Below are 18,451 nucleotides of genomic sequence, written 5' to 3'. Positions count from 1 at the left end.
TGTTTTTCTTGTATGCCATGGATATTTTGGATTGATGAGAGATGGAGGCTTCAAGTATTTCTGTGTATTATAGATGTCTTCTCCAGCCCTGTGTGCTGCCATATCATTTTCCTTAGAATGTCTTTTAAGAAATGCAATTTCTTGGGGCCGGGAGTGTGGCCTAGTGGCAGAGTGCTTGCCTAGCATGCATGAAACCCTGGATTCAATTCCTTGGTACCACATAGAAAACACCAGAAGTGGTGCTGTGGCTCAAGTGGTAAGGTGCTAGCCTTAAGAAAGCTCAAGGACAGTGCCCAGGCCCTGAGTTCAAGTTTCAAGACTAGCAACCCCCCTCCCCAAGTATAATTTCTTTCAGTGTTGTCAGTTATCAATTCTCTTTTTTTATGGTCAGTGCTGTTTGCAGATTGAGTGACAAAAACATTGTCTCCAAATTTGATTAAGCTTTATATCAGTGTTATCTCCCAAAAGTTTCAGAACTTTCCCTGTAAGCTTAGAGTTTTCCGTGAGTCCTGTGTTTATGAGAACCTGAAGTACAATTTCAATTTTTGATGAAATGTATTCTAATTATAGCAAAGGCCATTTTAAAGTTCTTTTTTCTTGTTTCTACAATCATTCTGTATATATGTTGGTCTTTTTGAAGGCTGTCTATTATTCTATACAGATTTTTTCTCTATTTCTGTGACAATGCAATACTTCTGTAACATCTTTATAATAAATCATGTATGACTACTGGTAAAACACTAGCCTTGAGCAAAAAAGTCTATCAGAAGTCTGAGGCTTGGGATTTAAACTCTAGTATGGGCATTTAAAAAGACAAAATGATTTAAACTGTCCAAATAGATTTTGAAAAATATAAAACACAATCATATGATGCTTAAAAGAAATTCTCTGAGTGAGAAGAGTAAAGCTGGAGCTGGACACCTAGGGTTTACACATGTCATCCTAGCTACTCAGGAGGGTGAGATCTGAGGATCCATGTTTCAAAGCCAGTCTGGACGCAAAGGTCCATGAGAATCTTATCTCCAGTTAACCACCAGAAAACCAGAAGTAGCACTGTGTCTCAAAATGGTAGAGCACTACCCTTCAGCTGAAGAGCTCAGGGACAGCACCCAGCCTCAAGAGTTCAAGACCTACAACTGACCCCCTCCCAAAAAAAAAAGAGTAAAGAAAGAAAAGATCACTAGGACTGCACCAAAAATGAAATGTATTGAACTCATAGAATTATAGTGATTTCCAAAGGGTGGATAGGTATAGAGGAAGGGGAGGGAGAACGGTTAGGCACTGGGACAGGGTGTAGTTGGATGGGAGGGAACTTCTCATGTTCTATATCACAATACAATATAGGCAATGATTACCTGCACATTTCAAAACAGTGGAAAGGATGTGGGATGCACCCGACACAAAGAGATTATATGTGTCTATATGGCTAAGATGACAGACGCATCGTTTACTCCACTTTCATCATTGGTTATTATGTATGTATTGAATTGTCACTATGGACCCCATAAACACATACAATTTTATTATATGTCAATTAAAAGAAATAATTTTAAAAATAATAAAATTAGACATCTTTATCTTCTCATGATCTGAAAGGGAAATATTTTACCAACCAAATGTTTAGCACATATTTTTATATGTACCAGAGATCAGATTAGCATGTTTGCTTTCATTTTCTATTAAGATTTTTATTGAATCATCTTTGAGTTTAATAAAAGAATATTTGTTCAAATTTTTGTGTCTCTTTTCATCTGTTAACATAAGTAGATTTATACATTGATTTTTAATACTAAATCAATATTGAGTTTTGATATTAACCTCTTTAGTCATGTACATTATGATGCATATAAATTGTTTATAAGTATGATGTGATTAAGATTCTTGTTTCTGTATGTACAGGTTTGATTAGTTTATAATCTTCCTTTTTAGTGTTCTTGATTTGTTTGATACCAAATCTATATCCTCCTTCACAAAATACGTTACTGGATGTTCCTTCTTTTGCTTTCTTTGGAAAGGGTTCATAAGATTAAAGATATTTGTTCCTTGAAATTTTGAAAAAGCTCACCAGACATTGTGTCTGGAATTGTCTTTATAGTAAACTTTATCTTTATTTGCTGATATTATTTCCTTGATAGTTACAGGATGATACTTTTCCTGTATTTTACTTCTTTCTTTTTATTGCTGGGATAATGTATAGAGGGGTTACAGTTACATCTATCAGATAGTAGGTGCACTACTTCTCACATATTGATACCCCTTCTCATGTTTTTGTCCCCATTTCCCTTCCCCCACCCCCTCCCAACCATCTTGTTTTCCCCCTTCCCTCTCCGATTTCAAATAAACAAACAAACATATATACACTATACTAGGTAACAAAGTCAGATACAGTAACAATATGAGATTAACCATAAGGGCAAAAAAATAAGAGAAATAGCATAGCACATTAAGAATAACAACCACACAAGATAGAGCTTGTTTCCATAACCTAGAATTCCTTTCATTTAGTCTCATCTTATGTGGCCTTATGTACCTAGGTTTTGAGCTATTGTAATTCTCTGCTAGGAGAATTCTAGATGTGTAATAATTATTATAAATGAGGGAAACCTTTGAGCCTATATTCCTTTGAGTCTGGCTTACTTCATTTAATATGACTTTTTCTAAGTCTTTCCATTTCCTTACAAATGGGGCAATGTCATTCTTTCAGATGGCAGCATAGAATTCCATTGTGTATAAATACCACATCTTCTTGATCCAATCATCTACTGAGGGGCATCAGGGTTGGTTCCATATCTTAGCTATGATAAATAATGCTGCAATGAACATCATTGTGTTAGTATGTCCTTGTTTCTTGACATTTGGGTAAATGCCAAGCAGTGGGATTGCTAGGTCATAGGGGAGCTCTATGTTTAGTCTTTTGGGGAATCAACACACTGCTTTCCAGAGTGGTTGAATGAGTTTACACTCCCATCAACAGTATAGTAGTGATCCCTCCTGGCCACATCCCTGCCAGCATCTGTTACTAGATTTCTTGATCATGTCCATTCTAACTGGAGTGAGGCAGAGTATCAAAGTTGTTTTGATTTGCATTTCTTTTATGGCCAGAGTTGTTGAGCATTTCTTCATGTGTCTATAGGCCATTCTATTTTTCCTCTTCAGAGAAGTCTCTCTTTAAGTCTATTTTACTTCTTATTTCTGCCTCTCTCCTTGATCAGTTTCAGCAAAGTTAGACTTAGTTTTACTCTTTGTTTGAACTCAGGGCTCCATGCTTTCTGGGTACCATTAGATCCATCATCCCTCATTCCTTTTGCTAACTTTTTGGTTGGATTTTCAAATACAGTCTCGTGCTACATTTGGCTTGGCAACCCTGCAAAAGCAATCTTCCTCACTTTACTTTTTGAGTAGCTGGAGTTGAAGTGTATTCCACCATGCCCAACACGTGTGTTGGAGCCAGGTCCCATTACTTTTCATTAGTCTCTCTGTGAATTGTGACCCTCCCAATCCACTTTCCTAGCAGCAGGGTTATAAGCAGGCACCACCATGCCTACCAGATTTGGTTTTTTCCCCAAGAACTAATTTTGCATTTAGTTTTATGTGTACACATGTTTTTCTTCAATTAATATCCACTTTCAACTTCAGGATTTCCATGTTTTCTGCTCTGGGGAAAACGTGTATTGTTATTTTCAGACTACTTGTGATGATGCTTTCCTCAATTCATTTTCAGCTCTTTCTCTTCTCTAATATTATTCTCAAGGCTACCTCTTTACTCCCCTCTTTTGTCAGGCAGAGCAAATTTTCTTATTTGATTCCAGCTATTGTAGCAAGGTTTTGGTGAAAAGAACAACAGAAAATTCTTTTACATGCAATGGTGAACTGAATGCAAGCTAGCTCAAACTCAAATGAAACAGGTGTTTCCACCACCCTTGTGCATAACAGATAACTAAATGGAACTAATGCATTCAGACAATTCATCACCCACTATGCATGGCTTGCCAATGGTAGATTCCAGTAATTAGGTCTTGGTGAATCTCTATTCACAGTCAGGAATCTTCCCAGTTCTGTAGAGAAGCACCTGGTGGTCTCATGAGAGGTCACCAGAACAACTGGTTGGGTCTGTACCTCTCATTCAAAGGACAAATCCTATGACTCACACTGCCCAGGTTGGCCTGCAGTACTATTCCAATTTCCTAACCCAGGACCAAGACACAAATGAAAAGCCTATGGAAACTGTCTACTAGCATTTTCTTCCCCATATCCCAGGAGAGAGGCATTGAAGATCTCTGCATTTTGTCAAAGGATTTGCCTCAACCAGCCTCCATTTCTTATCATAGTCATCAATATTCGGTGGCTAATTGCAACCAGACCTTTGTCAAGACTCAGTCACTCACCAGAGGAAAATACAAGACACAGATTTGTCTACCAGCAACCACTTGACACTGCTGGAAAAGAAAATCCTAGAGCCTAAGTCACTTAACCCAGACCCCAAGTGAATTGGCCCCAGGAACGCATAACTTGAATGAACCCCGGTCATGTTCAGGGAAGTGTCCCAGCCAGATGCCACCGTTCCAAAAGGAAGCAGGAAGAAGGATACACTGAAAAGTAACCACAGCACTCTTTATATAGAAACTGTCCTGACCACGCACTTTTGAATTCTGCAGACTCTCATCTCTCCCAGGAGATCTAAACTCCAGTCTGAAGGCAACCAGGTGAGTGTCTCTGGTTGTTTGCAGAAGGTGAATTTTCCTACTGTGCAGTTATGGAAGGATGTTGCTGTCATCCATATTCCTTCCTTGTGAATGGGAATTGAGTGCTGGGTCTCTTGATTTTCTAGTCCTACTGTGCCTTTGTCAGCTTCCTGTTGTTGTGAAAAAAACACCTGAAGACATGTGCTTCATGAAAAAGTTGACCTTAGCTCACAGATCTAGGTGCTGAGAAGTTCAAGACAGAGCAGTTTCATTGGCAATGAATGACCTCGTATGGTTTTAATTCATATTGGAAAAACTGAAGGGGACAGAGGGTTAGGGGAGGCATCGCTTTCCAAAAACATCTGCCTGTAGCAACTACCACAGTTTGGAGAGCAAAAGAACTCCTCACTCCTGAAAGAATGAACCCGGTTCCTGGAGAAAGGCATGGATCTCACAGCCAATCTCTCTGTAAGGCTCCACCGCCTCCTCTAAATGGCTACATTAGGGAGCAATTCAAACATGAGTGTGGGATGGGGCAAGACAAACCATCCACAAGCCATGGGCCAATTAAATCTGCAAGGCGCCCGAAGTGCAGGAAGGGGGGACAAGGTGGGAGTTTCCTCACTGTCTCTCTTTTCTTGTTCTAATATTCTTGGTCCTCTGATCCTTTTTCTTTTGTTCTCATTGTAGCTACCCTTCATAGCTCTTGTTACAGTCTTTTCTGGCTGTCATGGTCAATCAAAGTCTCGGGGCTCAGGGGGATTTAGAGATTATCCCCTTGTTTCATTATAAGAGAAAACTACAGCCCAGAAGACTGAAAAAACGATCTGTGTATATGTCATGGACACTTTAGAACCCAATAGGTAAAAGGTAGAAGCAGCCAAGAAGAGCATCAAAAACAAAGTGACAGGTGCTTGTGGCTCAGGCCTATAATCCCAGCTATTCAGGAAGCCAGGGTCTGAGGATCACAGTTCAAAGCCAGCGTGGGCTGGAAAGTCCATGAGACTTTTATCTCCATTTAAGTATTCAAAAGCCAGAAGTGAAGCTTCTGGCTCAGGTGATAGAGTGCCAGTCTTAAACACAAAAGCTTAGGCCAGTGCCCAGGCCCTCAGTTCAAGCCCCAGGACAGGCATCAAAAACAAAAAAATCTCCATAGTCTCTTGAAATCTAATGGTTCTTCACAGAAGATGGAAAGCCATAAAACAATTTCTTTAAATGCAATGCCAAGGCTTTCCGATGTCATTTCCTGAACACACAGTCTCCAGGTTCCTCCCTGGGCATCTCTGGAGAGGCCAGACTCCACCCCACATCAAGGGAACCACAGAGCCCCTCTGCCATCTCAGTGACCCCTGGGTTGCACTGATTCCACTGAATCTTGGGAAATGCCTGGGAGAGGGGCTGGGTGCAAACAATGTCATTATTTGGCTTTGCAACTAAGCCTCCTCCTTCCATTTAAAGTAGCCACATTATGATTCACTAGTGAAGAGGAACATGTGCTATATCCGAGACATGAATCTACCCATTCTACTCCATCCTGAGCACACTTGGCCTCTTCTCTCAGTCCCAGACACTCAGGCTGGGGAGCACAACACCTGCCCTATGCATGGCCACCTGCTATGGTAGATTAGTGTCCTCAATCCATTGTGCATTCTCAGTGGAGAGGGAAATGGATGACAACTCCTCCTAACTTCCTGATGAAGACAGAGTGGCTGATTTAGCTGATTTCTTCTGGTTTCCCAGCACCATCTTCCTCCATTCATGCTTTGAACACACTGTGCTTCTCAAGCAAAGCCATAACTTTTTCTAAATACCTGATTGTTGTCTCTGAAATGATTCCCCCCCTCACTGAGGCTGATCAGTTCTCTCTCTACAATTTGTCAAGCAAAACAATCTATTGCTTTGTCCAAAGTAAAGTGTCTTTGTCTATGCCTCTGACCAACTCTTTGCTCATGGGTAAAAGGTACTGAGTGAACAGGATGTGAGCTAACTTCCTTCAACTTTCAAGCAGATAACCAATCTTTTAACTGTTTGCAAGCTAATCACCTAGTGTAGCTTTGCTGTAGTCAATCGAAATACCTTGCTTAGCCTCCACATTTTTCCACATGAACAAGGTTCTCTTCCCTCTCTTTACCAGCCCAACAATTAGGTGCTATTAGTAGAACTGAGAAGCAAGCAGCGTGTGCCACTCAATTGTACATCTGCTCCATCTGCTCCCAAATGGACTTCAGCATGGATTCAAAGATTCCATTCTGAGTCTAAAGAGTCCAATGAGTTCAAAGATTCTGTGTCCTGTATCATGTAAAGATGATGTTCCCAGAACTAGAGAGATGACTTCTACTCATTTAAAATTTTGCATGAGTGTGGGCAAAGGGCAAAGGAAGCGAAGAAAATGATGAAGTTTGCAGAGCGACTTGACAGTGATAGAAACCACAGATCATATCCACATTTTCCAAGTAGCACTGGGTCTTTCTAGAGCAAAGCAGTGGAATAAAAGGCTGGAAAATTGCCAAGACAGGGCCCACAGAGTTTAACTGCCAGGCTGATGGAGTGTTTGTTGCTTAACCATGGTGAAGCTTGGGGGGCTTTAGTGAAGGGAATTATTGTGAGAATTAAAGTTTCTGGATCGGTTTAGCTGCAGAATGGAGTCCTGAGATCTTGAACTAGGCCTACTACTCACAGGAATGGCACCCATCCAATACTTGACAAAGTTTGACGACTGAGTCTTCAAGGAGGAGGGAAGAAGAGAGAAATACTGCTTCGTGTCATCTGGGAACTAGGGAAGAATGATAAGCATAAAGGAATTTTCTTTCCATAGTTTCAAGTTTGAACAAAATGCTTGGCTGTGTTAATAATTCCATCAGTTTTCATAGGGAAACTTCTCAAGGATAATATTCTCATCCTTGAGAATATTAGTTAGGAATTTCAGTTAGGAAAAGCAAGTCTAAGGATTTGGATCTCAGAGTAACTTGTGAGAACACAGAGATGCTCTCAATTTCCTGTTTGCGCTAATAACCGTGACACCATATACTGTCCAATAAAGATTTATCTCCGTAAATCCCCTCAGCAAGGGATAAACAATGGGGATCACCTAGAGTTGTTCAAAAAGGACTATTGTAACCTCCAACAGGGAGCAGAGGCCTAGCAGACGGGAGAGCAGCCAGCCTTAGGGTGGGGAGAGGGGCCAGGAGGATTCAGAGTAAGGGCTGAATAATGAATAGAAGTTAGGATGATGAAGATCCTTAGAAACCATCCTAGAGCTTAGGAAACCAATAAACAGGTGAGGACTCTAATTATAGCTGGCCACCAGCCTTACGGGCAGTAGGCTGTGGAAGAGAAAGTCGTCTTGCTTTCATCCACTGAGTTTTTGCCCATTGGCTCATCACACTCAATGTTTGTTTCTCTGCAGCAGCTGAGAAATCATGGGAGAAGCCGTGGGAGCAAAAGCTAAGGATAATTTTGCAGATCTCGTGGAGGGAGTGGTGCGTTGGGATCTCAGTAAACTCCACATCCCCTCTGAACTCCTTCTGGTCAGCAAGGAGGCCTTTCCAGTGATGGTGAATGAGAAGGGCCAGGTGCTTATCGCTGCATCCTCCTACCGCAGAGGCCGCCTCCTGGTGGTGGCTCATGAGCATTATTTGTTTCAGCCTAGTTTCACTCGATTTCTGGTCAATGCAGTGAGCTGGCTCTCCCCCTTTATTGGGTCTCCAGTCATTCTCCACCCATCCCTGCTAATAGTAGCAGGCTTTCTGAAAAAACATGGACTTAATACACAGCTTAAGGCAGAACCTGGTGACGGTGTGGGGGTTTACTGCACCAACGCCTACCATGAGAACTTGATGGAGAGCTTGCTCCAATTTATGAAGCGTGGAGGGGGCGTGCTCATCGCAGGCCAAGCCTGCACTTGGGCCAATAGGTTTGGCCATGACAAGGTGCTATCCAAGTTCCCTGGGAACCAGGTGACGAGTGTGGCTGGAGTATACTTCACCGACATTCAAGGGAATGTGGACAGTTTCAAAGTCTCTCAGAAGATGCCTTTAATTCCACTGGACATCAGGTGAGCGAGGCCTCTCTTGGGGAGGGGGGGAATCAGATCCCTGTGAAATATCAGCAGTCCTGGGAGGTTTGAACTCAGGGAGGGCCTCGTTGCTTGCTGCTAAGCCACCCATCCCATTCCTTCAGGAAGGAGCTTTCAGTCCAAAGAGGGGAAACTGGTCACTGTTGAATCCTTACAGATTAGTCATGTAACTGCAGCCTTTGCCACAATTCCCCTCTGTTCTCTGCTGTGGACTGAATGCTAAATACTTTGAGGAAAGGCAGTTTTTCTGTTTTGCTTACAGTTGAGCCTCCCGAGTACGAATCATTAAGAAGTGGTTGGTAGGTGGTTAAGAGGTGTACAGCGGTCACTGAAATAAGGCACGTGTCTGTTTTGCCTACGTCGTATCCCTAATAGCTCATGTAGTTCTTGACATAGTAGATGAATGAAGACATGAAAAATAACTTGAGCCTCAAGGTATTTGAAGGATAGCAAAGAAATGCAATATAAGCCAGATGGTTGCATAGCAGTAATTTTTCTCTCTAGAAACAAAGTGGGAATCATTGGAATAGTGCTATATCTGAACCAAAGCAGGTCTGTAATAGGGTGCTAGGACTGGAAGAAGCCTTGTAGCACAGCTTTTGTAGAGGAGCTTGAGTCTCTGTAAAGACTAGGGGAAAATTGGGCAGTCATGATCATAAGATGGGGTCAGATATGTTAGATCTGTCCTTTGTTTGCTTTGAATCCTAAGAACCAGACAAATCAATGTTCTCTCTCTTCTGACCAATTCATATATGTATATATATGTACATATAGAGAGAAATATATAACATTCTTTCTCACAGATGAATAACTTTCTAAATAGTGTCTATGGCATAATTTATTTAACTTTAGGAATTTGGATCTGAAATAATACCTGCTATTAATTAAAGCTTCAACGTGACTCATATGTCATTGCATATAAATGCAACAGAGATAGGGATGCATTTGGTCTAAGAAATTGAAATGCTATCAAAAATATCTGTCTCTGAAACATCAAGGGATTCTGAAAATTTGCCATGATAAGAGGCAATTAATAACTTCACTCTTAAATTATAGCCCCAGAATATTGCTAATAATAGGTATTGTTAACTTTTGTTTAACATTACTGTCAGGAATGTGGAAGTGTTACATTAACTTATGTATCTCTGATTACAAATGTAAGATGATTACTAAATAGCAATTTATATTTCCTTTTTTTAAATAACAGTTTCATTTGGATGGTCTATTTTTGTACTTAATTTCTTAGTCTTTGTCTTTTTCTTATTGATGACTAAGTGTGTTTTTGTATATTATAGATGTTACTTCTTTGACTACACCATTTGTTCTTTTGGTGTGTGGTTCTGGACTTTGAATGCAGGGCTTTATGTTTTCCAGCCTGGCAGTCAATCACTTGAACCATACCCTTAGCCCTTTTAGATTTAGTTACTTTTTGACTAGAGCCTTGCATTCACATTCTACTGATCTAAACTGTGATCCTCCTCCTACTGATACTTCCTATGCTAGACACAGGCCAGCCTGCTCAGATTTGATTGGTCTGGAGATGTAGGCCATGGTAGAGCATTCACCTAACAGGTATAAGGCCCTGCTTCCACCTCCAACACAGAAGGAAGAAAGGAAGGAAGGAAGGAAGGAAGGAAGGAAGGAAGGAAGGAAGGAAGGAAGGAAGGAAGGAAGGAAGGAAAGATAAAAGTCTATATAGCTCTGATAGAGATCATTTGAGAATTTCATTGTCTTTTTGTGTCACATGTATGTGTGCACCTGTGCATATACCACATGTCTTCCAAGTTAAGGAAAAGATCATTCTCTTTAGAAATGACAGGCTGTATTATTTACCATAGCAAAGATATGGAACCAACCCAGATGTCCTTCAGTGGATGAGTGGATCAACAAGATGTGGTATTTATGCACAATGGAATTCTACGCTGCTGTCAGAAAGAACGACATTGTCCCGTTTGTAAAGAAATGGAAAGACTTAGAAAAAATCATATTAAGTGAAGTAAGCCAGACTCAAAGGAACATAGGCCCAATAGTCTCCCTCATTTGTCATAACCAGTAGAAACCTTGGGCTCTCCTAGCAGAGATTTACAATAGAACAAAATCTAGAAACATAAGGCCAAATAGTATGACACTAAATGTAAGGACTTCCAGGATAAGGAAACAAAAGCCATATAATGAGTGATTGTTGTCCTTAATGTACTATGTTATCGCTCATCTCTTTTGCCATCCCTTGGTTATCTCATATTGTTACAATATTTCACCTTGTTATCTGATATATTTTATATGTGCTTAATTGGTTATTTGAAATTGGATAAGGAAGGGGGGAAATCAAGATGAGTGGAGGGAAGGTGGGAGGGAGATGGGGACCATGTCATGAGAAAGGGTATCAATGTTTGTGAAGTTATGCACCTTCTATCTGGTGAATAGAATGTAACCTTCTATTAATCACAATAAAAAATATATGGAAAAAAAGAAATGACAGGCTGTTTTCCCAACTTGACTTATCTTGTTTGTCTAATGATTCCAATACACAGCAGGTATATCAGAATCATCAACAAAATGTTGACTGAAAGAGCAGTTGATCCTAGGCTATTTCACTGGGAGAATTTATATGTACATGGGGATCTAGAAACAAAAATCTCACCCCATGAATGTTAAATACTATCTTTTAACCCCGATTTGAAGAGAAGGAAAATATACAGTGTACAATTCAATAAAGCATTGAAATGTAAAGCAGTTTAAAAAATGTGATGCAGGACCGGTGGCTCATGCCTACAATCGAGGAAACTGAGATCTGAGGATCATGGTTCAAAGCCAGCCTGGGTATGAAAATCCATGAGACCCTTGTCTCCAATTAACTACCAGAAAACTGGAAGTGGAGCTGTGGCTCAAGGGGTAGGGCCATAGCCTTGAGCTGAAGAGCTCAGGGACAGGGCCCAGGCCCAGCATTGAAGCCCCATGACCGACAAATTTTAAAAAAAGCAAAAGCAAAAAAAAAAAAAAAGTGGTGATATTTCTTTTCTAAAACCTGACTCAACTGGGAAGAAAAGGGCCACACCTTTTTCTCTATGTGGCAAGTTCAGATATTAAAATGGCTCGGTTGGGTTTTTCCTTCTTGAAAGTTTTGTACCAAATGAGCTTGGGTCCTGGATACTCTTCATCTCTTGGATTTCTGGCCTCCACAGGCTCTCATGTGAGAATGTCTTTTTCTAGGTGTGATGAAGAGCTCAAAGAGGACCAGAGGCAGCTCCTGAAGGGGATTTCTGAGCTAGACATCCGGGCAGGGGGCATTCCCTCACTGCTGCTGGTGCACGGAGAGCTGGCCTTTCCCCTCGGCACAGACAGCCACTCCGACTGCTTTCTGGCAGCTTCCCACTATGGCCGTGGTCGCGTAGTGGTCGGAGGCCACGAAAACCTGATCCTCAGCCACAAGATGCACCCATTTGTGCTCAATGCTTTCCACTGGCTGGCAGGGAAGAGGAATGGTAAAATTGGCTTAGACTCCAAAATGAGAGCTCTGGGCCCTATGTTATCAAAAAATAACTTGGCATGGACCAGCACAGAAGTTCTGAGCAGTGACTTGAGCGTCTTCTGTGGTTGTTTCTCACTCGCCCAAATGGATCCGCAGAAGGTGAAGGAATTTGTTGCTGAAGGTGGAGGGTTGTTAATTGGAAGACATGCATGGCTGTGGAGCCTCCATCACCCAGACTTGAAATGCATGCTGCAGCTCCCTGAGAACAGGATTCTTACCACCTTTGGCCTTGGCATCACAGATCAGACAGGCAGACGAGACCGCTTCCCAGTCCCCAACCCGGACAAGACAAACTACCACATCCGTACCGCTCTCGCCCAGCTGGCCACCATGCTGTACAGTGAGAAGGGCACCATGGAAGAGAGTTGGCGGGAGAAGGTCATCAAGGACTGCTCTTACTTGTTCCAAATCCTGAACCAGGATGCACCCATCTACCAGTCCATGAAGACTCATATTCTGCAGATGATCAAGTGGGATGGTTTACCACCTGTGAGCAAAGAAAACCCCATCACCAAGGGCAGCTCCCAAGCTGTACTCATATCCCTGGCGGGAGAACTGGTCAAGTCAGGAATTGCCAGTTCTATGTTGCTGGATCATCCTGCCTTTTTACCTGCCACAGCATCTCCCATCACAATTGAGATCCACACAGGTAGGGAATGGAGAGAGGACCCCGGGCTGTGGAGAGAAGTGGGGAGGGGGGAGAGAAATGGTAGCGTAGCCAACTTCAGCATTATCCCAACTCCTTTCTTTTTCCATCAACTTTTGTTTTTAAAGCGTATATGCTGGTATTGGAGCTTGAACTCAGGGCAAGAGAGTCCTCCCTGAGCTTTTTCACTCAAGGCTCTACCACTTGAGCCACACTTCTACTTCTGACCCTCTGCTGGTTCACTGAAGATGAGAGTCTCATGGACTTTTTTCCCCCCAAGGGACTGGCTTCCAACTGTGATCCTCAGATCTTAGTTTCCTGAGTGGCTAGGAAGACAGGTGTGAGTTCCTGAATCCTGGCCCCCAGGAATGTGGAAGAAGACATACTTTAGGAATTCTGAGTAGGTGTGGGCATCCTGAGTGAGTGAAGGAGTCCCTAGGAGAATCCATAGCTCTTGAAGGAATTCTGGAGAATTCTGGATGAAGATGAAAATCTTGCAGATGAAATGACCTCAACTTTTCTTATGACTCTTGTCAGAAAACCACAACTCCTGGGTGAGCACTGGACTCTACCTACCGGAAGGGCAGACTATAGAAGTAACATTGCCTAGTAAAGCTGTTGGTGCTAAACTGAAGGTGAAGTATCTGTCCTATGACATTATACCTTTCCTTCCTCTCCCAACATCCTTTTAGATTCTCTCAATAATCTCACCAGCTGTACAAGGACGGTACCATTCTCATTTTGTACACAAAAATATTGTCATAGAAAAGCCAAAGCCTGTCCTAAGTGATAAGTAGAGTACAGAATATTATTAAACACATAGCAGAGTCTGGCCAATGATATAGACTCATGAAATATTAATTCCTTTTATCTCTTCTTTGCCCCAAGTGAAAGTTGCATATGATTGTTTAAATGCCTGAAGCATTATCCCAATATCATCCAAGCTCCAACACGTTAGAATTATTCCCATAGAACCACACACCAGTGACTCATGTTTGTCATCCTAGCTAACTGGGAGGCTGAGATCTGAGGATCTCAGTTTGAATCCAGCCCAGGCAAGAAACTCCATGAGACCCTTACTTCCAACTAACAACCAAAAAAAAAAAAATGAAGTGATGCTGTGGCTCAAAGTAATAGAGCACCAGCCTTGAGCGAAAAAGCAAAGGGACAGCTTCTAGGCTCTTAGTTCAAGCCCCATGACCAACAAAAAAAGAAGAGAAAAAAAAAAGAATTGCTACCTTTCCTTGCCTGAGACTCATAGAGACATAAGAGGCATAGTCAGTGCACTCTGTGAATCAGTATTTACCTTGGGACTGGTTTTGCTTAAATAAAAATCATCCCTGAACTCTACAGGAAATAGAAATGACTAGGACCAGAAGGAGATGCTCTGAAGGAGACAGATGAGTAGAATGTGTAGATTCTCTTTTTCCTACCTCTGCTAGGGACAAGAGTGGCCCCAATTCTCTCTGGCCTAGAAGACTTGCATGCAGAGGAGGGTGGTCAGCATTACCACCATGATCACTTGTGCTCCCTCTGACAGATCCTCATTGGCTGCCATACAGACAACATCAGTCATGCAAAAACTTACTTCCGGCCCCCGGTGGTGACACAGAGTTACAACTTAGATAAAGCCAAGAATTCCTTCTCCTGGCTGTGGGGAGGCCTCATCTACATCCTTGTGCCCCCTGGCTACAAACTGGGTAGTATACCCATCGCTATCCATGGCGCCTCCTGGGCCCCATGCTTCAAACTGGGTGAGTGAGAAGGTCCTTTTCATTCAGGTTGGCATCTGGAGGTTGGGAGGAGGGTGTGTGCTGAGGGGCAAGGATGGGGTAGGACTGAAGGGCTTACCATAGGATGAGTGCCTCCTGAGACGTCTGAGGGGTGGATGGCAATGGATGGAGGTGTGTGTCTTATGTTAATACAAGTGAAGATTTGACTGTTTATCTGGTTATGGCTCCACATCTCCTGTGCTACTGGGCCAGTTTTGTAAACTTTATTCCAGGAAAGACATCCAAGGAGGAGTGGAAGCGTCTTCGCCTGCAGAATCCAGCGCCCTGGGGAGAGCTGATCACAGATAACATCATCCTGACCGCGCCAACAGCAAGCCTGCAGTCTCTGGAGGACCCAGAGCCTTTGCTCCTGCTCTGGGATGAGATGATGCAGGCAGCAGCTGGGCTGGCGGCTGAGCCCTACCCTTACCGCCGACCGGAGAGGATTGTGTTTGACGTACAGATCTTAGTTGGTGGGTGCTTCAGAGAAGTATTCTGGAATGTATTGCTAGTTGAACAGGCAGGATCGAGCCATAATTTAGCAGGAATTGGTAGGAGGAAAGGGTTCATATTTAGGGCCCTGAAAACCATACTTGACATTTTAAAAGGGCAGAAAACTCTATTATGAGTCTCTGATCTCTAGTGAATCAGCCAAAAGCTAAGACGCGTGAGCATGGCTCAAATGGTAGAGTGCCAGCCTAGAAGGAAAAAGCTAAGGGTCAGCACCTAGCTTGCCCCCTCCCCAAAAGGCAACCATTATTTGTATCTTCAAGAAATGAGTCATGGAATAGTAAGAACAAAAGGAAATCATGTATGAACTCGTCATGTGTACCCCTGGGGAAAAGATGAGAATTCGGTGAGATCAGAGTTGGTCAGGGAAAGGATATTTGGTGAATTTAAACGGAATTGAGGACTTCATAAAGCTTGGAAAAACTAGAGAAAATTGAAGCATGTAGGAAAAAAAAAAACCATTGAGGAAGCCCAGTTGCCATTTTCAGGCTTTCAACCTGATTGCCTAAGATACAAGACTGAACTGGAAAAGGGAAAACGGCCCTGTTTTTCCAAGAGGGTCCATATTCAAACACAGAGCCTGAAGGCACAGACCTAGCACCCACCTAAAAGATGGGGACAGAGACGACCAATGATGGAATTCACATTCATGCCATGTACTCTGTGCTTGACGTCGTGAGGCAAATAGGAACAAGAATGGCAAAGCGGGTGTAAGAGCAGGAAGGAGGCCCATTCAGGGCACATACACGTGGGCACAGGCCAGATGCCATTCTGATTGACCAGGGGTGTGTTGGTGGCCTTCTCCAGGATGGTGGGGGGAAGTGCAACCTTTAACACACATCAGCCATCTGAATCTCTTTCCTGCCGCTGTCTCCAGGCCTGATGCATGCTGGATACCCCATCATGGGCCAAGTACAGATAGTAGGAGACTTTCTCTCCGTTGCTGCCATAAGGTCCAACGGTCTTTGGAGTGGCCTCCACGAGTTGGGCCATAATCACCAGCGGGGTGCGTGGAGCTTCCCTCCCTATACGAACGAAGCTACCTGTAACCTTTGGTCAGTCTATATCCACGAGACTGTTCTCGACATCCCCAGGGCTCGGGCCCATCCCGCTCTGAAGCCTGAAAGTCGCAAGCAGAGGATCAAAAGTCACATAGACAAGGGAGCCCCTCTGAATGACTGGAACATGTGGACAGCTCTAGAAACCTATCTCCAGGTACTGGGTAGATGGGGGAAGGAGATGAGGGTCTACAAAGACCCCCCCACCAGTTGCCTAGCTTTCTGGTGGTCCTGAGTCCTAGTTTCTTCACTAGCTCCAGTGGCTCTGGAATGCAGCTCCTCCCTGGGCATGGGAGGGTGGGGCCCCTTGGGACTCAGGCAGTTCACCAGTGGCATGGATGGGGGAGCAACAGGGAGTGTGCCCCCTTTCCTCTCCTCCACCTCACAAACTGGTGGAAATAAGTAAAAGCAGGTAGAGTCATTAGGAAAGATGCATCAAAACGATGAAGCTCTGTTGAGATGAACTCGACAGCTCTTCTCATAGCTTAGAGGATGCTAGTATTTCCCCTACAAAACCTAAACCTCACCCATGGACAGCTTCTGGTTTCATGATCAAATCCATGCTAGGTGCAGTGTCATGTAACTTTCCCCAAATCTTCCTCTCTGTTTTCTTGCTAGCTGTGGGAAATAATACCGAAGAAATATTATCTCCATAATCCATGCTGCAGGTTCAGAAATCCCAGGTGAAAATATCGAAGCAGTTTGCTCTTGGTCTAATAATTAGAGGGAACAGAGCTAGTGCCCACTTTCTCTGTTAGACCACCATGTTTTAGGCACGGTCTCCAGTTTTCACTCTGCTTTCGTGATTCCCACGAGACTGAGATTACTTTTGGATATACCAGCTTCTTTATCAATAAGCCACCAATCTGGTACCTGCACAGGGCCATAGTATCAACCAGAAGTTTCAGACCCAAGTTCAACTCTAGCCTCTGGGAACAGAGTCCTTTGATTACTCTGCATGAAGAGGCCCATTACTTTGGGGTCTGAGGGTGAAATTCAGGAACCTCCACTGACTCCTCACCTTCCCTTCCCAATAACATGCCAAAATTCACCTCTCCTCTTATCCAAATTGCTTCAGTATCCTCCTCACAGACTCCTTACCCCTAAGCCTGGAGCCCACTTAACGTATCTTTCAAAATGCTGTGGGGGGGGGGGGATAAATGACATAAATGTTATCCAGTAACTCTGTGGCACTTCCAGTAGAAAACTAAATCTTTATTATCTGGGATCTGTGTTATCCTCCTGCCTTGCACAGGGTCATAGACTCCTACATGGTGGAGTAGACGCAAGCACTCCATGGGCCCAGCCGTACATCTCCAGTCTTGAGCTCACCTCAGTCCCATCCAAATCTGTATTAGTAAGCCTAACAGCAGGAGAACCACTTACTGAGAACCCACTATCTATCAAATGATGGTCAAGTACAAATTCTGTCTCTGAGATTAGATCGAGATGCAGTAAATCAGGGAACCCACTGCAGGATAAGCTTGTAGAGAAGGAAGGAGAGAGCCATCAGCAAGAATTAACTTAATAATACAAGGTGGATAGTAACCCAGAGCCACTGTGTAATTGAATGTGAATGCTTCAGAGTGACTTTCTTGGCATGTGCTTTCTCTTTGTCTTTGCAGCTCCAGGAGGGCTTTGGGTGGGAGCCATTTACCCACGTCTTTGCTGATTACCAGACGCTCCATAATGTTCCCAGAGACAACACCAAGAAGATGAATCTTTGGATAAAGAAGTTCTCTGAAGCAGTGAACAAGAATCTGGCTCCTTTCTTTGAGAGCTGGGGCTGGCCTGTCCAGAAGGAAATGTCTGAGAGCCTGGCTTCTCTGCCTGAGTGGGTGGAAAATCCCATGAAACTTTATTTATCTATGTGAAAATCAAAGACATGAAAAAAAGTGTTCTTTCTGGAATAACTCATTGGGTGCAGCAAATACTCACTTAAATTTCAACTTTAAGGTTTTTTCCCTCTCAGTCTCAGACAGCACAATCTCAATTCTTTTGCAAAATAGAAATTAAATTAGATAATGACTTTTCAGAATTAACATTATGAATAAATTAATCATTTCCCCCTAGATTGCTCTTTTTAAGACATTCACAATTTCTTCCTTGTTTAACACTGAGCATTTTCTTTATTGAGTTAGTGAAAGTTGCTTAAATGTAGAGACATTGTCACAGGAAA

General features: G+C 42.9%; 1 protein-coding gene across 1 annotated transcript; it reads left to right on the top strand.

Moving 5' to 3' along the window:
• Positions 1–8,101: 8,101 nt before the first annotated feature.
• LOC150063721 (TRPM8 channel-associated factor 3-like) lies at positions 8,102–18,146 on the top strand. Its single transcript, XM_090332254.1, has 7 exons — positions 8,102–8,736; positions 11,968–12,935; positions 13,470–13,567; positions 14,473–14,686; positions 14,938–15,177; positions 16,092–16,429; positions 17,898–18,146. The coding sequence occupies exons 1-7, from the start codon at positions 8,102–8,104 to the stop codon at positions 18,144–18,146; spliced, it is 2,742 nt and encodes a 913-aa protein (XP_090188380.1).
• Positions 18,147–18,451: the final 305 nt, after the last annotated feature.

Source organism: Megascapheus bottae, chromosome 5 (assembly GCF_031878675.1).
Source record: "Megascapheus bottae isolate mThoBot1 chromosome 5, mThoBot2.hap1, whole genome shotgun sequence".
Taxonomy (NCBI): domain Eukaryota; kingdom Metazoa; phylum Chordata; class Mammalia; order Rodentia; family Geomyidae; genus Megascapheus; species Megascapheus bottae.
Note: the sequence above shows the minus strand (reverse complement) of the source record. Positions and strands in the feature narration are given on the sequence as shown.

Excerpts from the sequence above, each read along its gene's own strand:
- LOC150063721 (XM_090332254.1), top strand. The coding sequence starts at position 8,102 with ATGGGAGAAGCCGTGGGAGCAAAAGCTAAGGATAATTTTGCAGATCTC. Across the intron at positions 13,568-14,472 it reads CTGTTGGTGCTAAACTGAAG|ATCCTCATTGGCTGCCATAC; the intron begins GTGAAGTATCTG and ends TCCCTCTGACAG. Across the intron at positions 15,178-16,091 it reads TGACGTACAGATCTTAGTTG|GCCTGATGCATGCTGGATAC; the intron begins GTGGGTGCTTCA and ends CGCTGTCTCCAG.